Source organism: Astatotilapia calliptera, chromosome 14, assembly GCF_900246225.1.
Source record: "Astatotilapia calliptera chromosome 14, fAstCal1.2, whole genome shotgun sequence".
NCBI lineage: Eukaryota > Metazoa > Chordata > Actinopteri > Cichliformes > Cichlidae > Astatotilapia > Astatotilapia calliptera.
This window is the reverse complement of record NC_039315.1, coordinates 1,652,449-1,678,949: the sequence shown is the minus strand read 5'-3', so window position 1 is coordinate 1,678,949 and position 26,501 is coordinate 1,652,449. Positions and strand designations below refer to the sequence as shown.

Sequence of the window (26,501 nt, the reverse complement as noted above, 5' to 3'; positions counted from 1 at the left end):
TTCCTTAAATAAAACTAGTAAATATTTTACTAGTTTCAAATCTTGATAAAAATGTGAATGAAATAAAAACATGAATAGAAAAACGCAGCGAATTCAAAAAAGCATCACAGATAGAAATGAATAAAGCGCCGTTATTTCAGAAACGATCATCCATCCTAACACCAAACAAGAGACCTGTTAATGGAGGGGGGGGGGGCACCTTCACGGAGCTCTGTGTGTGTGTGTGTGTGTGTGTGTGTGTGTGTGTGTGTGTGTGTGTGTGTGTGTGTGTTATTGGGAAATAACTCTCATCGATGTCGCAACAGAGTGAGAGAGGAGGAGGAGCGTGGACCGGAATCCGCGGAACTTTTACTTCCTCCACGTAAACACTGCGTCGCTAGCTGCGCCTTTTACGCGCTTTTAAGACTCTTTAAAGTTTGTGCGGACCGAGTCCAGCTGTTAACATCTGTCAGCATCTGTCCACAGCTGTTCGAAGACTCGCTCTACCCTCCCGCGCCTTTAATTAGTCGGCACGTGATGTTAACCGCGGCTGCTTAATTACCCGGAGCAGCTCCGAGCGTCACTTTGGAGGAGTTCCCGGAGCACCGGGGCCTCTGTGGGAGATTTACAGCCGAGATCGAGCCCTGACACGCGGCCGTTAATCACCAGAGCCCCGCTGCTCCCAGAGGGTGAGGGAGTGAGTGAGCCGCAGGACTCTGGCGCCTCACACTGGACCCGGACACTCCTGGTTCTGTCAGCTGTTCTGACAGCCCCGACCGGACTCACACCTCTCACCCCCGGAGGACCTGCTGCCAATGTAAGTGACCGCCTGCTGGTTTTAAATGTACTGTTTCCTCTACGGACCCCGCCGCTGTGCTTTACCAGGCTCGGGTTGGTTCTGCGGGCTCACTGACGGAGAGCCGCCGTCAGTGAGAGTACCACCGCGCACACCGGTGATCCGCAGCGGGCTGTCCGGACGCAGAGTCTCTCTGCTGGTGTCCGTGCGCCTGCATGCCGAGTTTCATTCTCAAAATCTCACAATTCCTGCGTGGATCGATTTTCTTTATCAGAAAACGCGCGTCAGCTGATATCATGTTTATGTGTCCTTCGGTTCGGCGTGCGTGCCCTGCCCCGACCTGCCCGCGCTCAAAAACATGTACAACTCCAGTAAATCATTTACGCTTTGTCCTGCTGCTGTGAGTGGAAGTTCAAATTCTGATATGTTATGAGGGCCGAATTTTACGTGAAGGACAGAGAGCTTCTTAAAATAATGAAGTTCGTTTCACAGCTGTCCGGATGTGAAGGCAGCTGGAAGTGGACACTTTATAAATGTCAGTCTGACGTTTGGAGGACAGTCTCCATCGATCTGGTCCCGGTAATCCGATTATAGTCAGTCAGGTCAGAGTCTGCAGTGATCAGCAGAAACATAACTGCAGCCCACATGCCTCTTCATCATCATCATCATCACATCTAAGCACTGAACTGATGAGGCAGTGCAGTAACACCCCCCCCCCCCCCCCCCCCCCCCCCCCCCCAGAAATGAAGAAAAACAACAAAGAAATAAAAGCGAGCAGATGAGTAAACTGTAAATGAAGTGTGCAGATGGAGTGATGAAGATTTCCTCAGAGGAAGCTGCTGTTTTGTTTTGTGTGTTTGTTTAACTCACTCAGTCTCTAAAAAATGGGCAATCTAGTACCCAGAATCCTCTGGGGCGAAGCTCGAGGGGGTTATATCTCTGTACCTGTGATGAAGCGTATCGCTCGCTCATGCAAACACACACAGGAGGTGTGTGTGTGTGTGAGTGAGAGAGTGTGTGTGAGTGATGGATGGCGTTGGTGAGCAGCTCTGGGTCTGTATGTCCCTCCTGGGATCCACTAGTTCTGCCTGATTGTCCACCGTGACTCTTTATGTCCCTCCGTCTGTCTCTTGCAGCGCCTCTCCATCTTTCTTCACCTTCTTACTCGTTTTCTGCTGTGGTGCATTTTCCCGTGGCTCGGCTGTTCGTTTGTTATTAAAATGTCAAACAGGAACAGCTGAGATCTGTGGCCTCTCACATCTCAGGTGAATGAACGTTTGTAGGTTTTCAGGTGTTGGTCGAACAGAACAAAGTCTTACTGGAAGTTTTGGGATGTTTTCCCAGACCACACGACTAATGAGACTAATGGGAACTGAAGTGAAAGTGATGGTTTCCATACTGGGAGGCTGGTTTCTGTTCATGAGAGGCATGAAGCAGATAAAGACGTGAGTCACGATTCTGTTTGCGTCACAGCCTTCGACAGGCTCAGTCTGAGACCTACGGCGGCGGTTATCGCCGATGTGCTGGTCAACACAACCCCTTATTTATTTTACTCACGCCCAACGCGCTGCAGTCGTCTCCTGAATGATGCACTACATCTCCAAAAGTATCCACTCACCAACCAACTCACTGAATTCCGGTGTTCCAGTCACTTCCATAAGACGACACCTGTGCAACAGGTCCAGCCGTGAAAATTCCTCGCCACTAAATATTCCACAGTCAGCTGTTAGTGGGATTATAGCAAAGTGGAATCGATGGTGAAGGACAGCAACACAACTATGAAGCGGTAGATCACGTAAAATCAGAGCGCGGTCAGCGGATGCTGAGGTGCGCCGTGCACAGAGGTCACCCACTGTCTGCAAACTTCTGCAAACTTCACGTGACCTTCAGATTAGCTCAAGAACAGAGCGTAGAGAGTTTTGTGGAGCAGGTTTCCATGGCGACCGGCTGTATCATCAAGCTCAATGCAAAGCGTCGGATACAGTGATGTAAAGCATGTCGCCATTGGACTCTAGAGCAGTGGAGACGCGTTCTCTGGAGTGACCAATCACGCTTCTCCATCTCGCAATCTGATGGGCGAGTCTGGGTTTGGCAGTTGCCAGGACAACAGTACTTGTCTGACTGCACTGTGCCAAGTGTCAAGTTTGGTGGAGGGGGACTGCACACCACCCCGACCTCCTCGGAGAGAGCAGCTTTCACGCTCATGTAGTTAGGAATGCCATAACAGGGAGGAGCTTGGGTGCAGGTGGGTTGCAAAGTGGATTGTAGCTGCAGGATAAATATGCGCTGCCCATCCTCCTCAGAGATGATGCATTACCATGGCAACTGAGAAGGCTCAGTGCCAACAACTGTATTTCAGCCCAAAACCGTTTTCAGTGATCAGCGTCTCGTGTTGATCATGTGACTTTTCAGATTTCCAGATTTAAGCGCATTAACGTCTCACCTGCCTCACCTGCGATCAGCTGACCGAGTCTCCTCCAATTGTTCCAGGTGGACGAAGGAAAGACAAACAAGCTGCAAAGCTTCTTCCTGTCAGTGCGACGGGTTTGGATTACTAAGCGACCATGAAGACGGTCTGTTATTCAGACAGCGGGACATGAGCAGTTACCTGCTTGCAGCTCGGGTCGTTTCGTTTTTCAGAGACATTCATCAGCCTCCCTGTGGAGGTGTGCGGGCAGGGGACCGTGACTTCCTTTAAGAGTGAAATCTCAGGCGCTGCAAGTTTTACTGTCCCTGCGAGCCGTGCCTCCTTTTTTATTTTATCTGTTAGTAACCGGGTAATCTTTACTCTGCTTTTTATAGATTATTAGGATAAAGCATGGCTTTCTCAGCTGTATAGTTAAAGTAGGAATATATGTGAGTACTGTCTGATAGTAACGGCTCGCTGAGGCTGCAGATTTAAGCAGATTAACAACAACTAAAGCTGAAGACATTTCCTGTGTTTAGAGTTTGACTCAGTCAGATCCTGTTGTTTGGCAGAAGTCTAGTTTTTATTTGATTTCCGTTTTTCAAATCTATCTTTAGCTTTTATTTATCATCTATGTAAGGAGGCATGTGACCTTTAACCCTCTTTCCTGTCCTGAAGCGCGCTGCATGCAGGAGGAGGAGGAGGTGGCACATATTGATCCATAAAAATTAATCATGACTCGCTGCTGCAGAGCAAACACACACTCCCACAATAAACCAATAAAATGAAATGAAAATAGATACAATTTCTCATTTCTCGCTGCCATGCCAGTTGGTTTTCATTTGAAGTCAGTTCCTTAGACGTGGAGGTCATCATCCATCTCATCTCAGATAACGACTGGATTAATCAGCTCACTCTGCTGCAGATTTATGGAGATGGACGTGCACAGACAGACAGAGGTGGGGTAGGTCGGCCTGGACTCGTGCTGTAGTCCAGTAAAACAGCCGGTGTGTGTCGGAGGTTTCCCCGGCAACGGATGCGAATTAAAAAACAAACTCATTCTCGAATCATTCAGATATCCCTCCACGATCTGCACACCTTTGGATGCTGGTCAGGTGAGCAGATACAGCTGTCAGTTACACATGTGTGCAAGTTAATCAGCAGACAGGTGTGTAGACTGCTGGGAGGTCAGCTGCAGTGACCTTTTCAGCACAGAGTTAGAGCCAGAGATTAATAACAAGTATGATTCAGTGCAGAGAGGTCTGTTAACACATAGTGAGGAAGAAACACCCAATGCATCATGGGAATCCCCGGCAGCCTACGTCTATTGCAGCATAACTAAGGGAGGATTCAGGGTCACCTGGTCCAGCCCTAACTATATGCTTTAGAAAAAAGGAAAGTTTGAAGCCTAATCTTGAAAGTAGAGATAGTGTCTGTCTCCTGAATCCAAACTGGAAGCTGGTTCCACAGAAGAGGGGCCTGAAAACTGAAGGCTCTGCCTCCCATTCTACTTTTAAATACTCTAGGAACAACAAGTAGGCCTGCAGAGCGAGAGCGAAGCGCTCTAATAGGGTGATATGGTACTACAAGGTCATTAAGAGAAGACCTTGTATGTGCGGAGGACTGTAATTCTAAACCCTGATGCTACACTAACCCAACGTAACAAAAGAGTCTTTGTGGAATAAATAATTTCATAAAGACATTCAGACATATTCAGACCACACATACGTGAACGCCTTCTTTGGTTTTCTCACTCACTTAAAAAGTTGAAGTCATGGATGGAGTTATGGAAAAATGATGATAAGAATGACTCAAAAAAATTTTCTTTGTCAAGTTTGAAGCAGTTTCATGTTGTTTGTGTTTGTTTTGAAGGTTGTTGAAAAATAAACATTAACAGTCTGTGTCTTTGCAGGGCAACTTTCATCTCCGCCCTCGTCTTCCTCCTCGCCGTGATGGGCGGGACTTCCCCTGCTGCCAGTCAGTCCAGCGCTCCGACAGGTAGGTGACAGCTGTGACAGGCGGGATGAGATCGGAGCTCCTCGGAGGGTCGAGTCAGTGACTCGAGTCTGTTGGCATTTTTTGTCTTTCGGCAGCAGCGAAGCAGAAAACCTAAAAATCTGAATGCACATTGGTTTTAAAAGCTTCAGGTGATTCTCATGTAGAGGCACAGGAGTGAGGATGAAGTGTGGATTTGGATCCATCAGGCCGACGAGTTCTTTCTACGCTGAAGGGAACTGAGAGGGACAAAAACGAGTGCCGTGTTTTCCTCTAAGAGTCTCTCAGGTCTGCTTAACTGAAAATCTTTCTTGTTTCTGCGGTGCAACTCTGCAGAAGTGAGGTTAATTAAAAGCCGGAGCTCTCGCCCCGTGGGACGGCGAATGGATGGTTCCTGAGCGAGGAGCCTCATTTGTAACGCTGTCGGAGGGTGGCGGGGAGGCAGGGGTGGGCAGTGGGAGGTCAGTGTAGAGGAGGTGGGTGGATGTAAAGTGAGGAGGAGGGGAGGGGACGCTGCGGGCGGAAAAGCTGCTCTCTTCAAACGTGCCATAAATCAACCGTTTCAAAAACAACAACGTGATTTTAAATTTCACCCTGAAGGTCGCGAGTTTCCCTCCACGCTCACGCTGCAGACGCACGCACACGGCTGAGGGTGACCTGCACACCCACACAGCAGATCTGTTTATAGAGACTAAACAGGGCCTGACAAGCACTCCTGATAACCATGATTAAAAGCTCAGATGTTTGGTGTAATAGTAGCTTAAAGACCTCCAGAGTAACTAAAACCATCAGCAGGATGTGAAGAAATAAACGTCACCTGGACGATGCTGATATATGTAGATGTCACCTGATGTGTAACATCCCTGATTGGTTCATTAATAAAAGCTATTTCTGACGTCTGAAAACGGCAAAATTAAATAAAAGGACTAAAGTCAAACCTCGATTGTGACACGAGTTGCAGATCAATGTTAAACTGTTTCAACCAGATTATTGAAGCATCACAAACACAGCGACGCCATCACTGTAGTCCTATTATCCTCATACAGATCGCGGGGACTGAAGCTAAACGCTGCAGCTTGTTACGGACAGATGGGTGATGTGTGTGTGGAGAGGTAGGATCAGGCTGGAAGCGTTAGTGTAGATGGATGGATGGATATCGAGGGAGGACGGGAAGAGGTGGACGGATGCTGGAGAAGGTTTTAATAGAAAGACTAATACGCCGGCCGGGAGAACCTGACAGGTCAATTACCAACACGCACACTCGATCCAGCTCCGTACAGGAGGGGCACAGAGCCTCCATTAATCCAGAGCTCGGTGTTCACCATCCTGAAACCACCTGCACTTCAGTTTCTCAAACTGAGGCTCGGGACCCCAGACGAGCCGCTGGACGAGCCACGAAATCGAAACAGTTTCTGTTGTTGGATTTGTCTCATAATGCATGAGTTACCTGGTTTCTATGGTTACAGAGGTCCCACTGATCCCTGATAATGTTTTGCACCTTCAGACAGTTTCAGTGTGTGTTTCAGTTTAGACTGTGAGGGGGGTCTTAAATGTGATTTTAAGGGTATTTCCTGTGCTTAGGTGGGTTTAGGGGTCGCACATTCTACAAGAGTCTGCTCCTCGTGGTGGATGATAGTCGTCCTTATTATTATCCCATGCTGTGTTGAACAGCAATCATCTTTATCCTCCATTTAAGTCATTCAGTCATTATAGATGAGGTGCTTGTAGAGCGAGCTGCGTGCTTTGTAATCTGACTGACTGATTGGCCTCGGGTCAGCGCTGAGACCGCTGCTCAATTAAATCAATTGAGGGAAAATTGGTCTGCGCTAATTTTGATGATCAATCGGTAATTTAAGTCCTGCTTACGATAAAAATCCTGGATGAGGGTTTGCACTTTCTCTTTTAGTTACAGCCATCAGTTAGAGCTGTTTCATCCTCACTGCAGGAGAATTACATCAGCTATAAATACTACAGCACTAATGGCTTTACTGACACCTCATTCAGCACGGCGGGATGTCTGTGCTGGGCTAAAATTCACCCTGTTTTTTCCTGTTCCACCTTTGTATGATTTTCATAAGCAGCGACAGTGACGGCAATCTGGAACTTAAGCAGATGTTCGTGTAATTTCTATGCTGATGATATTTTACTGTCTGTTTCTGTAGGAGTGCCCAGTTCACAGAGTATCACAGAAAATCCCTGATGCTCATTTTTTGCTTTGAGCTTCGCGACGTCAGTGAGCGTTTCGCCCGTATCTGCACCTGAAAACAGCCCCGCAGTAGAAACGTATCAAAGAGCATGCCTGTGACTAAGATGATGATGTCATAGTTAAACACGCTGCACCCATTGGTCTACACACACTCGGCAGAGAGCAAAGAGGCGGAGCTGTTACCGAGCTCAGGTTAAGAGAAAGAGATGGTTTTGATGTTTCGCTTAACCCGAGACCTTCATCACCTTCAGCAGGCAGGGCTGAGTCTAAAGGGGGGCGTGGGGTGTCCACATTCAGTCAAACACTTTGGAAGATTATTTTTCCAGATTACTAGAATAATATATAAATAAAATATTAATGAAGTTGTTTTCATATTTACAAAAAATAAAAATAAACATTATTTTCCGCGCCCCAGTAAAACTGTGAGTGAGGCCCGTTTGGCTTTATTCATATTATTAACATCTGTTATTAACATCTGCATCATCAGAACATCTGCTTTCTGCAGCAGGAAAAATTTCATCACAGGGGACACACACACACACACACACACACACACACACACACACACAGTCAGTCTATTTTTGTAAGGACACGAATAAAGCCCGTTTTTATTGCATGCCTTAGCTTAGGTTGCATGTTTCCATCGTGCGACAGAGCTGCTCAGAGGTCAAGCAGAAAAATAAAGGCAGTCACATATTTTTGCCGTATTTCTGTGTATGTTTCTCCAAGTTTCAATAAATCGCTGCACCTATTTCCAATTTTCCTGCCCAACATAAAGAAACGAGGCGTGACTGTTGCACCGCTCTGTGCTGCAGAGAGCTCCGTGTGGGGCTGATGCAGAGGCTGTTGGCCCTGTTCTCTCTCCTCAGCTTTCCAAACATACGAGAGGCTAAAAAGCCACAACAAATGTTTTCTGTGTTGCATAATCTGGTTCCCACACTAACTTTAAAGAAGTAAAAAAGGTCTCAGTTGGCTGTGGACATGTGAGGCAGCATGTCCACAGCCTGTCTGTGTGCCAGATGCTGATGTCTGTGTTTCCCAGCTAGACGCTGGGATATTCTGAGCCTGGAGGTCGGGGTCAGAAATCTGTGCCTCCATCTGTTCACGCGCACGGCTCTTTGTCCTTCGCTCTGTGCAGCTTTCTGCACCAAATTTAATAACCGCTGCAAGCAGTTTAATTTCAGCAGTGCAGCAGCTGCCCTCTGCGCTTTAATCCTTTAATGAGGCGGACGCGTCCTTTAACAAGGCCAGTTAACGATGACATCCACTAAGCGCTGTTTAATTCGCACAGAAAAATCAGAGCCAGACCAGCATCCTGATCCAGAGAGGGAGAACCCCCACAAACTCCTCTTCCTGTTCACTCATCAGTTTCTGATAAAAAAGTTCATCCGTTGAATGTTTGGCTCGTTCTCGGTGTGATCTGCACGCCGAGGACTTGCTTTGGTTGAACTGTTCCTTTAATGTTCCTCTCAGAGCCCATGTGCTACGACTGGGGCGAGTCCAGCGAGGGGGCGGTCTCTGTAGTGGAGGGCGAGGTCGGTTGGCTCTCCTGTCCTCTTTTCTCTCATCCCTCCGTCTACAACTACACCTCCACCCAGAGCGCCGGGCACAACCTCTTCTGGTACCGCCTCCCCGAGGGCCACGACCTGGAGCAGCCAATCACGTACAGGTAACCCCCATTAACGCGTCGGCGTCATTTTCAGGGGAAGTTTAAATGGTCTGTATTTGTATAGTGCTTTTACTTGGTTTTACTTGGTCCTAAGGACCCCAAAGCGCTTTACACTATACACAAGCATCCACCCATTCACACACACATTCACACACTGGTGATGGCAGTTACATTGTAGCCACAGCCACCCTGGGGCGCACTGACAGAGGCGAGGCTGCCGGACACTGGCGCCACCGGGCCCTCTGACCACCACCAGTAGGCAACGGGTGAAGTGTCTCGCCCAAGGACACAACGACCGAGACTGTCCAAGCCAGGGCTCGAACCGGCAACCTTCCGATTACAAGGCGAACTCCCAACTCTTGAGCCACGATCGACCAAGTTTAGAAGGAAGCTGAAGCCAAAGGACCAAAACCGGCTTCACTTTTTCTGCCCTGCAGGTTTCCACTGCTTCAGTTCAAGGTTTTAGGTTTATTTCTATATAAACTTTATGTTGTCTGGAGAATAACAGAGGGAATAAACAACCGATGTGTTTGTGATCGATTACAGATGAGCCTGGTTGAGTTTAAAGCAGATGGGGGGGTTGTGTCTAATTGAGACACTTTGAGAGGAGCTGAATGATGAAGTGGGCTGTAACGATTTCCCTTCCAGAGAGGACGTATGGTGTTTGGGAGGCGGCTCGATCCGCCTCGCCGACTTTGTTCTAATGTTGTTCTAATTGAGTCTTGTCTGATTTACGTTCACTCATTGGTGATGTCATCCTGCTCTGCAGCTCGCGGCTCAGCAAAGACAGAGAGAGACTGTTTCTGCAGCCGGCCGCCGCTGCCGACACCGGCCAGTACATCTGCATGCTGCGGTAAGACGCCGGGGCTGCTGGGAAAGTTTTTGTCTGAACCGAAGCGCATGTTGCAAATATATCAAACATTTGTCTTTGAGCACGCTCAATCATCCAGGTAAGTAAATCCCAAAAGGTTGATTCTGTTCATCTGGACGTGGAGGATTCCTGGTTCCTCACTGAGCCTCTTTAAACACGACCTCCTCTTTTCTGCTCATAATTTGTTTCCTCAGGATGTTTTAACCTTCAGAGCCTGTTATTGTTTAATGTTTTCACCTGTCAACGGCCCAGAGCGTCAGAACCTCGAGGTTTTATTACAAATACTGGTTTTATACTGGTCCTTCCCCCTCTGAGTTCAATACCAGCCACACTGCGACCAGTATGTAATCCTTCTGTTACGACCAGAAATGCTGTTTTTATTTCAAACTGCTTTAAAAGTGCTACGAAGCAGCTTCACCGAGCCAGCCTCCGGCACACCTTTATCCTCAGGTGTAAATGATTAGCAATTCAGCCTTGGCCACACCCACTTCCACTGCCGCTGTAAGGCGAGGGGTGACAGAGGGCCTCCATCTCCAACAGCATTCAGTGACCACATTATATTTAATTTCACTGCAGCCACAGCTCTGAGCGGGCAGCTGACCTCTCTGTTCTCCAATTAATATAAATTCTGACAGAGTCTTCAGACTCGTCTCGCGGATAGGCCTCGATTTTAGCGACTCCAGCCGGCTGATGGTCCAACACGGCCGGTCCAGCCCGGTCATCAGCCTGTAGATCAGTCAGATGCAACAAGCCGGTCTCTTAGCTTCGATCCTCCGTCTTGGCCGCTCCACACTTAATCTTCCAAAGTGGCTGTGAGAGCATCTTAAATGTGCCGCTCAGCTCGACGGATAAGTCCTGTCAGCTGGACTCGCTCCAAACCTCCAAGTAACAGTCAGCAAACAGGATCAGGTCCCGAGGGGATGAGGAGGGTCCGGGCAAGCCTCGGGACGATGGAGCGAGATCGGTCTACGAGGGTCAATCTGTGCCAAAGTGATGATCCCGTGATGTAGTAAAGTGTCACCTGCCCCGTTTTACTAAAAGTGTTCACGTTTGAATTTGCCTCGTATTCATTTCGAGTGATGGGAACAGGAAGCAGATCAGCGTTACTCGACCTCACGAGTCACCTGACCATGCAACGCACGGAAACATATTTATAAATAAGTCTTTTATTCTGAAATCCAGAAGAATGAGAATGTGAACTAGTTATAGGAGTTAGAGTTTTAAGCGTGAAGCATTTGGACGGTGTGGAGATCACACGTTAATCAGATGGAGCAACAGCAGCAGGCTGATGGTGAGCTCATCGAGCACCTTGAAACACAAACCGATGAAGAAGCGTTTTAAACGATGAGCCGGCGCTCAGAGGACGCTTTGACTACCTTTATATAAAGCTTTTCCTTTTTTTATTTCAATAATAATGTTGTTGTGTTTCTGGTTGTTTGGTCTCTGCGTCGCTATTGTGTTTTGTATTTATTAGAAAACACAAACAAAATAATATAAAAATATAATAAGCCAATGAGCGCGTCCAAAACAAGATTCATTCATTTCTAATGATACTGAAAAAAACATGAAAACTTAGACGGCCGTGCACAACAGTCACGCTTTGTTTTTAAAGATGATTGTTCGTGGAATTTTTATTAGACAGACAGGAGAGAGAGAGGAGGGCTCGAACCCGCTGCACTCTGCACACGGCGTACACTCGTCCGCTAACACGGCGAGCAAACAGCTCGCCGTGTTAGCAACGAGTCACTGAGGACGGGCGGGGTTTCCTTCAGCTCCATCTGAACGTTTTTGGGGACTTGGAGGAGTCGGCCGTAATAAATCTGAACTGGGCAGATTATCTCAGCACATGAATAAGACTCTCACACACACACACACACACACACACACACACACACACACACACACACACACACACACACACACACACACACACGTCGGGGATTCATATCTTGTGGGGACTTTTAATTGACATAACCCGACTGTAACCCTGACACTAAAACCACATTTTGAGTCTCAGACATGCCTTCAAACGTTGGTCCCCACAAGTACACTGAACTTCCAATTTTTGGTCCCCACAAAGACATGAATGCACACACATACGCACAGCACACATTTCATGGAGATCAGGCCCAGCCAGACAGGCATTACAGCTCTGCCTGTAAGTCGTCTGAGCCACAACCAGTTAAGCTCACATCAGTTATTTTGTGACTAATGAAGACAAAAAACCGACGTCTGTATTTTAATTTTCATATTTGCTACAAACACAAACGTATTTCTTCTGATGTCGTCGTTTACTTCACTGCCGGTCCGTCCGTCATGAGGCTGCTGCCGTCTGTGGTACGAGTGCTGCCTGAGCTGCTTTCAGTACCAATACTGCAGCAGACCTCAAAGAACAAGGTGATCTAGTTCTGCGTTCCTGTGTGGTCAGGTCACTTCCTGTTTCCTCTGTCTTACCGGCTTCAGAGAATTATTTGGCACATGCACAAAGCCGTGCAGACACAGATGCAGGAATAGCATCCACATGTTTCAGAGGTCAAAACTCAAGTTCTCACGAGCCTCTGAGTTCACGTATTTGTAGCCTGTAAGTTCCTGACGTTTGGTTTCGAGAGTAAAACAGCACAGCTGGGCTAGCGTGCGCACGACTGTTCATATGATAAGATAATAATCAGTTTGTTGGTGATGTTTAGAATCTTTGATCTGAATCACAACCCTGTGATAACATAAGAGGCTCAATAGTTTTAGAGATGAAGCAGAGAGTCAACCAGCTTCTTTCTGTTGTGCTGATGATGCCGAGACCAGCGATGACCCAAAATCACAGCCTGTGTTCGCGTCCTGTGGGTTTGTGGTTTGCTCTGCTCCACTTTGTCATGTTTCGGCTGAACGCCGCTTCTGAATGCCGTCAGTTCCCCGAAACTTTTAGAAGAGCTGATGCAGCATCGTGGGAAAGGCGTGAGCATCGTGCGCCTTCCTGAGCTGGCGCCTGGGTTGGAGTCCACCCCAGACTGTTTCCTGTGTGTCATTCACTCTCCTCACTTCCCTACATAATCTCCATACTGCCCCCCCCCCCCAATAAAAATCTGAATGTTTGGCCGGAGCTGAAATGTGCAGATGCTCTGGATGGGTTCCTGCTTGCTGACATCTCCCGTCTCTGACTTGCAGTAACAAGTCCTCCTGCAGTAAGATCGCCATCCGCCTCAAAGTGTTGCGGCCGGACGACGTTGTTAAGTGTGCGCTTCCGGTTGCCGTGGCACCGATTGAGGACTTGATCCCTTTACAGGAGGGGAAGACGTTAGACTGTCCAGACCTGCAGGACGCCACCAAGATGTCAGAGAGCGCACCAAAGGTCCAATGGTACTTTGTGGCGCACCCGGTAAGTTTTCAGCACTGCTGTTAACCTCTGTCCTGTTTTATCTGCAGTCTTTGATTCTGTTGCATTCAGATACTCAGAATCACATTAAAATCATGCTGGTCTCTGACATAAAGCCTGGTCCTTCAGCCTCTGAGTGCTTTCTCTGTATGACACCAAATTAAAATCCTTTTAGACACTCGGTTCTTTATTGAATTGACATTTTCTTAAATGTCAGTAGATCAAAAGTAATCGAGTATATCTTTAATGTTTCTGCAAATAAAAACATTTTTATTGTTTTGAACACAACATTGGGCCCCAACACAAACTCAAAACTGAATCAAATACCAAACATATCGATGTCTGTTCTGCGAGTAGCGACTTAACCAAGCGAAGTCGCCGCAGCTGGACGACGTCCACCTTCTGACACGATCTGTCGTTTGAGTTCATCTCCAATCAGCCTTCAGTGTAACGGATTTATTGGTTTGTTCTGGTCGCTGTATGTTGGCGCTCTCTTGAATCATGGTTACTGGGCTGCTCCGTTTTATTTCCAGTCAGCAACTTTTCTAATGGCTGTACATTATCTTTACCTTTCTTTAGTTACTCTGACTGATGTTGATGTTTTTCTACGATAGAACATTTCTTCACTTATTATATATTATTTTAAAGAAAATCAAGGCACTGTTTCAGGGGCAGAGGTGAAATGATGACATATTAATGATATAGAAACATATTTATTAGAATTCAACTAACTTTGTATAAAGTCATTTTCCATATTTTGAAAATAGCAGTGGGACCAATATTGAGCCTTATGGAATCCCTTCAATGAAGTACTTTATGTTTAACTAGAAATGAATGTGTTTTGTAAAGAAGTCTCCCTGGTTTCGTTATACACCTTGTGATACTAATGACTGAGTAAACCACAGACGTATCAGCACCGTTATAGCTGATTAATCTTTTTTCTCTCACAAATGTTTTTTTCTCTTCCTCGTACGATGGGATGCCTGTGTTTCTGCAATAACAGTTTTACTTCTTCTTTCAATTAACAGAATATGTTCAGTGTGGTATTCGTGCTTTTCCTCTCTTAAACGTGGCAGCTCTGTTCATTAATCCTTCTGTCAACGAGTCAGTAAAGCAAACAGCTGAACTGAAACACGCTGTAAAGCCGAGCGGAGCTGCAGGATATCGTCTGCAGATCGGGTCTGGATGGGCTGGATGAAACTAAAGTGTGTGAATCTCGCCGTTCTCAGGTGTGCGACTGGTATCCGTTCTGGGACAGCGACAGGGAGCAGAAAGGAAACAGTCTGCAGGTTCACCTCATGATGGAACAGTATCAGGGTTTATATTACTGCAGAGTCCAGTACCAGAGGAGGAACCAAACACTCAACTTCACCAGGAGCATCAATGTCACGGCCATCTGTGAGACACCGTTTCTGGTAACTCGCATACAGAGATTACAGGCAGTAACTGTGCAGGTAACCGGTGCTCTCATTTACTCTCAGTGCCCCTCTCGCTGCCCAAAGAGCCCAGCATCATGAACCCCACACATGACCAGATTTTCACAGTCAAAACAGGTACGTGAACAAACCCCCCGAGTGCTGTTCAGTCGTCTTTGTCTTTGCACGTTTCTCCTGTTTGTACTGCAGCTTTACAGCTCAGAGGCCTCGAGGACGTGCTAAACGCTCCTATGTGTAGATTTAAAGATTTACATAAACTTCATGAGCATTTGACCGTCCCTGCCGTGACTTGGAGATGCCGGTCAAACGTGCCTTGGGCTTTACCTTGGGGCCCATTGTTTGGTTCATATTGCTGGCACTAATTCAGAGTCCTGGTGGGCTGTGGGTTCAGTGGCCTCATGGTCTTTCTGGCTCTGCGGAGCGATGACCTCCAGCTTCAGCACCTCTCAGTCTGAGACCAGGTTCCCATCAGGAACAGGCTGGAGTGCCCGTTCCTTTGGGAACAGTGTGGAGGAGACCCCGGGGCAGACCCTGAACGAGAGAAAATGTCTGTTGGCTGGAATGTGTCATGATGAGGACCGGAAGGAAAAATCAAGTTTTTAAGGGTTTTCTTTGTGTCGTCGTTCACCCTGAGCTGCTGCAGTCGTGTATTGTGGAGACCCTGTTTGTATGCGAGGCAGCAGACGCATTGATCGGTGCAGATGACAGCCGGAGGTCGCTGTTGACGGAGCGATAGTGTTAATTTGTTATTGATCAGAAACGATTGGTCAAAATGGAAAACGTGCAGACGAATAAAAAATTGAAAGAACAGAAAAACCAAAACCAACAGAGCTCACATGTTAAATAAATAACTTGATGTGATTGGCTGTCCTGTGACTTCTTCACAGCAGGAACATAAATCCTGCTTGAATAAAACGTGCTGCACAGATATCTTTGAACCCATTAAGAACATTTTGAGTGTAATGAGGTTGATCTACAGCAGCCTTCAGTCCTGCTCACACTGATGAACACAAAGGTCTGCATAGACGCCACGTCTCTCATTAACACAGAGGACGGGGACAGGGGTGAATCTAACCAGGCTGATTTGTCCAGATGTGCATGGACAACATCAGCAGTTGATGGAAGAGTCGTGTGGCTCTGTGGAGGAAGTTCTTCCACCTGCAGCTGGACTCTGAGGACGTGACGGGCGGCACTTCGTCTGCCAGCAGCTTCTTTCAAACTGGCTCTCTGAGACTCGACATTCACAAAGTTAATCGTCCGCTCAGAATTAGTGGAAGCTGCGGGAGAACGTCTCATAAAACAGAACGAGCTGCTAACGGCGTGCACACGCTCCATCAACGCACGCGACATGCACACACAGTGTGAGTCGGTGCCGATGGAGGCGAGCAGGACTGCAGCCAGCAGGCTGATAAATGTCTGAAGGAAACGACTGCCGCAGCGCCGTCATCAGCAGCAGTTTAAGACTTCAATATCAGCGTCATTGTCTGTGAAAGGAAAATAAAGTCATGCAAACACTGCGACTCCAAAAAGTTTGAACGGGTCGTTAATTAGACCGAATTACTGCATTTATGAAGCTGTGCAGCAAAGAAACATCGAGATATAAAAACACGCTCGGGAACATGTGTTCTGCACGGATCGTTTAATGAACCGCAAATATTCAACAGAAATGAATCCAGAGAATACACTAAAATCACTTTGAGTCACGTCCGTCACCAAGTTGGACGTGTGCCGCTCATTTCCAGCTCCACGTGCAGCTTTGCGCGAGTCGCAGTTCAAAACGACCACATTAGGATATTCCCACTCTATGGCATCATGCAGATCCACGAGTGGAGTGAACTGTTTAACGTGAACATCCACGCCTGCAGCAGGAAACACTTTACCTTCATCCTGCACTGAAATGAATATCCTTCTGTCTCTTCAGGCACCGAGGTGCGTCTGGTGTGCAGAGGTCAGCTTCCGTTCGTCCTGGACAAACCGTGGCGGGAGATCTGGTGGACAGTTGATGGGAAGACGCTGGACAAACTTCCTGATCGATTCACACAAATTAACAGGTGCGAACAGAGCGCGTGCGCCAGCGGCCGCTCTGCACGGGCGCTTGTTATAAAGTCACATCTCCAAATAAACTTGATGATAAGAGCGCTGACCACTGCTAAGGTTTTTGCTTTTATTTGGGTTTTTCATTTTAAATGACGCCTCCTTCACTTTCATCAGCGTCTCCTATTTTTGCACCGTTGGAATTAACTCCAAACCTTTCAGTAAAAAGCTCAAAATAGTGAATTAAAGTTCAACTCAAAGAGTGTTTTACAAAAACAAGATAAAATGTGTAACGTGTGTCTGTAGCCTCAGTGCTTATAATGTGAAAGGAGCTGTTTAAATGTAACAAACTTGAAACACTACTTTATTGATATATATACTAGGCTGCGAGACATCAGCAGCACAGCATATTTAAAACAACTCGAACTATCAGACGAAAGCAGCGGAGAGTAAATTCCTGCAGAAAGCGTGCTTTTATTTTGAAATGTCACTTCTTTTTGTGCTTTGAGGGTGGTGAGAGACCACTTCAGGGACCTGACTATCGAGAACATCCTCGTGATCCAGGACTTCCAGTCCAAAGACCTGAAGCGAGAGTTTTACTGCTCCGTGAAGAACGAGCGAGGCTTCGATACCCGCAGAGCTCAGCTGGAGGAGGAAGGTGAGGAAGCGCTGCTCACGCCGTGTGGATGTTTCACATTAAAGGCTCGTCATGCATCTGAAACTCAAGCTCAGTAAACACTTTCCAGATGAGCTTCAGGTCTCAGGGAACAAACAGGAAGTTCGATTTGGGAATTATGGTCCTGGGTGATCCCCACCCAACACCTGTGACGTCTTTAGTAGACCAAGGTGTCGATGACAAAACCATAGATAACGTCCAGCGTAATGTAGAACTCCCACTGTGGACTCCCACAGGGGGCGCTCTTGAGCTCGAGCAGCGTTAGATAGAAAGCATCAAAAGCACAGATGTCGTTCCATTTCTTACAGGTTTGTTACAATGAAATGATGAAGACCCCCTGCCCTGTGTTGTTTTCTGTCCGTGGGGGCGTGGCTTAGCCGTCACTGAGGCCTCAGGTGTGTTTGTGTTGCAGTGTCGCTGCCCACCGTGGAGCTGGGCTGCGGCCTCGGCGTCACTCTGCTCCTCATGCTGATCCTCTTCGTGGTTTATCACGTCTTCTGGCTGGAGCTGCTGCTGCTCTATCGCTCCTGGTTTGGCACAGACGAGCGGCACACAGGTGAGACCCCGCCCCCAGCTCCCTCCACCTGCTCGCCCGTTCCCTTTATGACCCGCAGTCAGATAAACCCTCAGACGCACCGTTTTTATCGCCTTTTTGTGCGATTATGATTCTGCATATTCGGGGTGTAAAACACGAGGTAATAAAGCTACAGCCTTGTTTTTGGCCAGGTAACTGAAATATCTGCAGTGTCACTTCACTTTTTATGCCCTGACACTAAATTTCTTCTCTACGAGTCGCGCTGCCTGGCTGCGCTTGCAGCATTTAGTTTATTAAAGGAGAACGTTTGTGACCCTAAAATCACTCCAGAGCTACATGTTTGCGTTCGAGGACACTCGGTCAGCTTCTCACAGAAAAATCCCCTCGCTTTATCTCGATCGGAGGCAAAATTTGACAGTTTTCACATGTCGTGGTAGAAAAAGATTGTATCTTATCTGCAAATGAAACTTGTGCATACCAGAAATGTCACACAGGACGTCTGAGCAGTGTGTGCAGGGACGTTTTCATGTCATGTGGAAAAATGGGAACAGAGCAGAGCAGCGATTCACTGAAACATGCAGCATATTTGAAAAGTCCAAAACCTTGAGTGAGACTGTTCAGTTTAGTTTTGTAGAGAATGAAGAAGAAGAAGGAGGAGGAGGAGGCGCTTTATCAGATCAGTTTCCACTCACTTTTATCTCGCTGACTCGACATGTGTGGGTGACATTTACGTCCTGACTTCCTGACGACTGAAGCTCAGAAGTTTCCCCTCTGTAATGGAGTGTGTGCGTGTGTGTGTGTGTGTGTGTGCGCGTGTGTGTGTGTGTGTGTGTGTGTGTGTGTGTGTGTGTGTGTGTGTTCAGATGATAAGGAGTTCGACGTGTACATTTCGTATGCGAGGAACAGTGAGGAGGAGCAGTTTGTTCTGTTGACGCTGCGCAGAGTCCTGGAGAACGAGCTCGGGTACTCGGTGTGCATCTTCGACCGAGACAGCCTGCCAGGCGGGAGTGAGTACTCACGTGTGCTGTCACACACACCACACACACACACTGAACAGGTGAACCAAAACACACGTCATCCATCCATCCTTTCATCCGTCCATCCTTCATTATCCCTCTCTCCCTGCAGCCATCACAGATGAGACTCTGAGTTTCGTGGCTCGCAGCAGGCGCCTCCTGGTGGTCGTCAGTCCCGGCTACGCCTCGCAGGGCTCCCAGGCTCTGCTGGAGCTTAAGGCCGGCATTGACACTATGGCGCTAGCTGGGCACCTGCGGGTGATCCTGGTCCAGTACAAGCCGGTCCGGAGGAAGGGCTGGGTCAGGGAGCTGAGGCGGGCCCGGGTGGCTCTGGCGCTGGTCCGATGGCAGGGGGACAAGTCCAGAGAGCTGTCGTCACGCTTCTGGAAGAGGCTGAGGGTGGAGTTGCCCGTGAGGAGGGTTAGCAGCCGAGGGGAGGACGAAGAAGAGAGCAGTAAGGAGGTGGCGCTGATGAGGCTTCACAGTCAGAACAGTACAAACTCCCAAACAGGGCTGATCAGCAACACCGTCAAAGACCCGCAGAAAGTCCTGAATTCTGCAGCGTAGCAGCAGCTCTCTGAGAACAGTTACAGCTGATGGAGCTCAGCCTGGGGAAGGCTCGTGGTTTCTCTGAATGAGAGTCATGCTTTTGACCAGGACTGACTCAGATTTATTCATTTTATGGAACAAAGTTTCATTTTCCCTTTAAGGATATGAAAAAGTCCACAGCCATGCTAGCAGCTCTGTCAGTATTTACACCAGAAAACATTTCCCATCAACAAGCTAATGTTTTTATCAGTGTCGCATTATGAACAAATGGCACGTTTCAGCGTCCTGGGTTAATGAGACTGTGCTCCACCTTGTTTCCTCTTCAGGTGATGTTTGGCCAAAACCACTTACAGATACCCGCACGGTTTCCTTTGGCCTCTGAGCAACGACACGCGATGTCATAGTGTGACTTGTTTTGGACAAAGTTTCAGTTTTAAATGTGGCCGTCGCATTTTTAACCCAAAACCACAATATTTGCTGAAGCCGACCAAGTTCTTTATGCCTAAACATAGCTGCGTAGCTCTTGGTGCTTAAATATAACAGTTTACTCTTGACTGTGGTTGACATAGAACACCATGTGAGTACAGTAGTCAAGTTTATTTCTATGAACTATATAATCATTGACCAACAGGCTGCACAATAACCAAAACCTCCCAAATGGAACAAAATAGTTCAAGTAATTTAAAAACGGTTAAAAAATACGGTTGGAATGAACTATGAATTTTACAAAAACGTAAGGTAGAAAAAAACGGAATAACTTCTTACATCTAGCTGAGAACAGAGGATTGGCTGCTCGACACCGTCGGTGCAGGTCGAGCCCAGCACGTGCAGCTCAGAGGACAGACGTCCATGTATGTGCGAGCCATATTTCACACTAATCATCTAACAGCTGTGCAGATATTTAAAAAGGAAAATGTAAATCTCCCTGACAGGTTTGTAGCTTGAACCTATTCGCTGGAACGTTGAAGACAATATAATTACACAGCAAGCAAGACACGAAGTAGACAAAGTTCTTCATGTTTCTCGTGCATGGGAGAGAACCGGACAAACGCCGTTCCTTCGCTTGACCCCAGTTGCTCTCGTCCGCTCCCCCGTAACACTGCTCTTTTATTGAGGTAACATGAATATGCATAGGTTCATTAACATATGACGTCTACATACAAACAAAGAGTACCGTGTGTGTGTGTGTGTGTGTGTGTGTGTGTGTGTGTGTGTGTGTGTGTGTGTGTGGTCAGAGTGTGACCCCATAAATAACTTCCCTAAACCTGCTGGTCTGGAAGTCCAGCAGTTCATCTAAACAAAAGGCACTTAGCCTAAAACAGATACAGCCACGTTTATCCTACCATGAAACAATAAGACAAGGTACGACCTCTCCCATGCTCCCAGGATGTAGGTGTGCACACAAAGTTTGCAGACTATTAAGGCTCAAACCTCTACCAATCTACAACTAATTATAAAACTCTAAGCATATATAAGTAGATATTTCTAAGCATAAATGACAATCAACAATACAAAACCTAACATTCCCCCCTTTTTGACCTTTATGCTAGAAAAGTTATGATCACCTCATGTTTGACAGTTTCAGTGCAAACATTTTTATACACAGCATATGTCAATCACCCTAAATTACTGTAACCGTACACAGTTTGACAAATGTATTAGCAGTTATCCCATTCCTCATTGATCTCATCCAATGGCAAACTGCATCCTACGAGCAAACAAATGAATTGTTAATTTAATAGTTAAAATAAGAAAGTAACATTTTCAAAAACATCCCAGCTTTGCTGTGATCACCCATCATCTATGCAGAGTGGTTTGAGTTCTGCAGGGCGTCATGAATGTCTCTTCCAGTTGTTTCCATCACTGTCCATAGGACCAGAGTAGAATAAGCATTCAAACATACCAGTTGGTTTTGTTGTTTGTCAACATGGGTCTCAGCTATCATGAAAGCTGCAGACCTCTTCAGCACTCTAGTTTTATGGCCTCTACCAACCCCCATCACCTCACTTCAGGCCTTCGTCCTGCGAGGGGGGTACTTATGACTCCTCCACTGTCCACGCTCTGCAGAAAAACCCCTCTGTGGAAAGGGTGCTGGGTCCAGTTATCTTACTGCTGTTATGATCCCAGCAGTCTTCAGAGTGTCATCGTATGCACAGTGCAGTGGCACAGCATTAGGTGATGTTCATAGGAAACTGCTGTCATCACCACCATAGCTTCTGGTTCATGTGCTTTTCATAGAATCATGATGCTGATGCTATGAACGCTCTACACACATGAGTCAAGATGCAGAAAAACTGCTGCACATCTGAAAGAAGAAGCTGAACTCACAGAAACGCTGCACACTCCAGTTATCACAGTTATCATAGTTCTGTTTCCCTCTCTTTGATGAGTTCTCAGCCAGCTCTCGATCTGATAATGTGTAGCTTGCTCATCAGCTCAGAAGAGACCACAACGCAACCTCACACAGTGGTTGCGTGCTTTGCCCCACAGTGGCAAAGACGTGCACTTTCATATTCAATTCAGCTTCTCCATCATGTACTTTTAGATGTTTCATACAGGGTTCAGCATATTAGTTGTTTTCACAGGTGTGCTCTACATCTCAACAATGGCTCATAATAAGACGACAGTCTTTCACACAGGTCAAGTGCCTCTATGCACATCATTAGTTTAAATATTTACCTATTTTACTTCATCTCATATGTCATTGTACTGAATTTGAGCAACCACAAGCTTAATGCAGATTACTTTTAACAACTATCCACCTCAATTAAATCTAAGGTCTGGAGCACAGGCTGTTGTTGATCAGGGCAAGCCAAAGAATAATCTAAGCATTTTGTGTCAGCAAGGGGTGGGGGAAAGCCATTCACCAGAGCATATCTTAACTGCTGCTGATGTGGGCTGGCCTTCTCCACACACTCTTCAAGGCGGGTTTTTTTTTCTGAAAATTTCTAAGACTTGAATCTAAACATTTTACAGCAACCAATTTACCCTCAAAATCACAGTTTTGTATTAGAATATGAATATCTCGCGCTGCTGGGAGTGAATTCTTGCATGAATGCGTTGTCTCCCTGTGATGCAGTCTTACTTGCTCGGGAACCTATGATAACAACAACAACCGTGTCACAGACCACACCTGCTCCGCAGCATTCACACAAACGCATATGACAACAACAACACAAATTAGGCCTACTTCGAACTCTCACCGTTACACTCGGGACACCGACCCAATCTTTCGGGACCCTAACCCAGTCGCGCGACAAAACCCAATGAAGGGACACTCGGGACACAAACCCAGGGCGATTTCTCGGGACACAAACCCAGTTGCGGGACACAAACCCAGCTTCGGGAGACAAACCCAGTTGCGATTATAGAGTCACTCTCCAACTTACTTGGCGTTGCTTAGCATCTCGGGACTTTACTACAGGAACTTCCTGACTGACGTCAGTCTTTCAGCGTGTCTCTTCTCCCCTCGGTGAATGTCGACTCCAGGGCTCCGGCTCTCGAAGGACCAATTAATCGTGCTTTGGGGAAAGGAGTTCATCTTTGTGGAAACCGTGATTGTTTGAAGTGGTTCATTGAACATCAACGTTCAAGCGTGGATGTTACCGTCCTTACTGCAAAGCTGCTAGCATGGCTAAAAACGAGCTTCAGACTAACATTTTTAAAGGGTTAGTTCGTTAGTTAAAATGCTGAAAGCGCCCCTAGAGGCTGCAGTGTTCATTACAACAGGAAGTCTGTGTTGTCAGTCCTGGAGCTGAAGTCACGATGCCGTTAAAGCTGGTCGCCCTCAAGAGCGGGAGGAGGACGATGCAGATGCTTCGATAGAAGTGTTTGTTTTACAGGTTTTCAATTTCACTCATTTTATTTTAACTTTGATATTAGCTGCCATTTCATCATCTACAGTATCCACTCATTATCACATGTGTCATTATCACATTTATGTATTTCATTTTTTTTGTTTGTCCAGAGTTAAAAACTTTTGTGTTTTCTAAACTGGTGCTTTATAAAAGAGGTCTGGTTTTACTTTACAGTGTTTTGTGCAAACATGCACAAAATAGCCTTAAACACATGTTAATCAAATCGTAACACACAGTTAACACACTAATAGACTATAGAGGTGGATTAAAATCAAGTCCTATATCTGTATCATGTTAGCATTCAGTGTTAGGTTCATATGGGTTCTATCGTTTTTTTCTACATATCTGTTAAAAACCAAAGGTCACCTGTTGGTGGGACTCGTGGAGAGGTGTCAGGATAACAAAGTGGGTAAGAGTCATCCTCGGGGAGGGGGGGGGCCATGACCATCTATACAAAATTTATTCAAATCCATACAATGGATGCTAACACATCACATGTGCCACAGACGGGGAGCATTTCCATTTATATATCTGTATGTCCTCTGTAGCTGAATGTAGTCGTCATTTGAATTGGTTACAAAGAGCACAACACCTGCCTAATGAGCAGGTCACTACACAATCACCTGTAGTGTGTATGAAAGATACTGACTTATCTGAAAATACCCACTAAATAACCACCAGACAGTCGTAAAACTTAAAGTGCGACACAAACCGGAAATGAATAGTTTGCCTTCAAAGACAAAGTTCTGCCTTAGAACTGAAATCCACTCAAAAAGTACAACTTTTACTTTGAAGGCAAACATGGCAACAAGTGATTTCATTACCGCTCAGTAGTTGACAGTGTTTTCAGACAAATCGGACACTTTCATCCAACGTAGGTGCAGCTACAGCAATCTGTTAGCATCCAAGGTCTTTGGTACAACCAGTTTCACCCAGTAACAGCAACCTCCAGGAACCAGTCAGGGAACACCCACATTTTCTTAAAGACTGGTGGGTACGGTTACCTGTGTGATTTGTGCGTGCACACATGTGACATCGCTTGGATAGTTGTGACGTTGAGGAGTTTTTGCACAGACGCCAGCAGAGAGGTAAAGCTGGGTGTCATCTGCATAGAGGAGTTATCGTACCTGCTAAACAACACAAGAAAAACCAAGTATGGATTCATGCTTCATGCACTGCAGGTTTTAGATATCAGCATTGAGTAACCTGTTATTTGTTTGTTAATTACTGTGCACTTTCTTTATTTTCCACTTTATATTTGATATTTCAACAAAAAATCAGCTCTCATTGTATATTTTTCTTACTAAAATATGCTACGCTATTTATCTCTAACCTGAACAATCAGTATTGTAATGAGAGAATGCATCCTGCACTTTGTCACGCTGTGAACTGTGGTTATTTTATTTCTGTTTTTTGGTATAAAAGTCTTTTCCTTTCACCATCATTATTCATGTCAGTGTTTTTTATTTGATGTCTTCCATTTTCAGAATCACACACACAAAAATAAAACTATGCCTCGGTCGTAGCTTCCCTCCACACCATGAATGAATGAAGCCCCTGATATCTGATATTTTGTGGAGAACATAAATGGTAAATGGTAAATGGCCTGTATTTATATAGCGCTTTTACTAGTCCCTAAGGACCCCAAAGCGCTTTACATATCCAGTCATCCACCCATTCACACACACATAAACATAAACATAAAGACAATGTCTCCCAGTTTGATGTGTCTTCATGAAGATTTGCAACTAAATGTCCAACATTGACATATCTCAGGTGAAGAATCCCTTTAATGTTATGGTGAAATGTTTATGCAGATCTATCCGTAACATTTTCAGTAACTCTGGAACGATCAGACAAACTAAAGTTTCCACGTCTCCTTCGTGGCAGAGCTAAAAGTACCCGTGTACGTGTGGATGTAAGCTGAACCTTGAGCTGCAGTCCTTGAGTCTTTTTGTCTGTCCCCTGTCAGACCTATCAGAGGCCATCCTGCAGTCAATGCAGCGGAGCCGCCGCCTCCTCTTGGTTCTCAGCCCAAACTTCCTGGCAGAAAAGAGCTTCAGTCTCCTGGAGTGTCGTCTCGGTCTGTACCTCGAGAATAGTCTCCGAGCCTCTATTATCGCTGTGGTTTACCGCTCAGTCAGCAAACTGGCCTGCGTGGAGGTCCCTCAGCTCCGTCAGGCCACCATCACCACCGTCACATGGCGAGGAACCCGATCTGAACCGCGGCGCTCTCGCTTCTGGCTCAGGCTGAGGCTGGCACTGCCCGTCCGCCCACTCGCTCTGGGCAGGAGGTTGATCGACAGCACATCATCGCACTCAGACCTGGCTGCCATGGCCCTGCAGAGGGCTCAACGGATCCAGAGCCAGAGCGACAGAACCAATCAGGGCCACCGAAACGGGCGTACCAATGTTAGCCGCAGAGACAGGCGGACGCAGCCCAGAGGGTACCTCAAGAGAGGTGTCATAAATATGGAGGAGGGGCCACAGCACAGCAGGAGTTGCTCAGGGTGCGCTGGGTTTATGGGCAATGTAGAGGGGGCAGGGGTGGAGCTTACAGTAGAGACACAAACACAGCAGGAACCATGCGATAGGACAGAAGTTCGTTCAGACCCGGTCCCAGAAACACACCCCAACCCAGTTCCTAACTCCGCCCATGATGCTCACTGCTCTCCTAACCCCACCCTCATACACCACCTAGATTCTGACTCCGCCCTCACTATCAGTCCGGAGAACAAAATGGGGAAACACAACCAGCAGCAGGCGGTGAGCAGTTCAAGGACGTCTGAGGAAGTTCTTCCATCGTAGAGGGAAAAGGGGTGGAGCTTGTGGTGAAAATGGCACCAACTCCACCCTTTGATAAAGACCTTTATTTCTAACTCAAAGGAGATGCTGCATTCAAATGACGTCAGGAAAATACAAGTGTTTGGGAGGTCAGAAGAAACATTAAGATGGGTTTGTCCTGAGGGAGGCGATAGACAGCAAAGTCCAGGGGTAATTCAAATCTTTAGAGTTCATCCTCTGGAGAGCAGGAGATCCGTATATTTCAGGATGATCTAAATCAGCGGTCTCCAACCTTTTTTGCGCCACGGACCGGTTTATGCCCGA

At 46.7% G+C, this 26,501-nt stretch overlaps 1 protein-coding gene across 3 annotated transcripts; it reads left to right on the top strand.

Moving 5' to 3' along the window:
• The first annotated feature begins 252 nt into the window (after positions 1-252).
• Positions 253-26,501, top strand: il1rap (interleukin 1 receptor accessory protein). 3 transcript variants are annotated; one of them, XM_026191890.1, is made up of 12 exons: positions 253-796; positions 5,095-5,180; positions 8,857-9,052; positions 9,822-9,905; positions 13,083-13,293; positions 14,520-14,688; positions 14,772-14,843; positions 16,648-16,777; positions 17,270-17,418; positions 17,849-17,992; positions 18,835-18,978; positions 25,366-26,501. In XM_026191890.1, coding segments are annotated over exons 1-12 (2,223 nt in total). In that variant the 5' UTR covers positions 253-794; the 3' UTR covers positions 26,202-26,501. The 3 variants fall into 3 exon arrangements, with proteins under 3 accessions (XP_026047675.1, XP_026047677.1, XP_026047676.1); XM_026191892.1 differs by lacking the exon at positions 25,366-26,501 and adding an exon at positions 19,100-20,484; XM_026191891.1 differs by lacking the exon at positions 253-796 and having other exon boundaries at positions 5,043-5,180.

What these genes read in the sequence shown, in the direction of transcription:
- il1rap (XM_026191890.1), top strand. An exon ending in GAGCAGCCAATCACGTACAG is followed by an intron (nt 9,053 to 9,821) that starts GTAACCCCCATT and finishes CCTGCTCTGCAG; the next exon opens with CTCGCGGCTCAGCAAAGACA. An exon ending in CACAGACGAGCGGCACACAG is followed by an intron (nt 17,993 to 18,834) that starts GTGAGACCCCGC and finishes GTGTGTGTTCAG; the next exon opens with ATGATAAGGAGTTCGACGTG.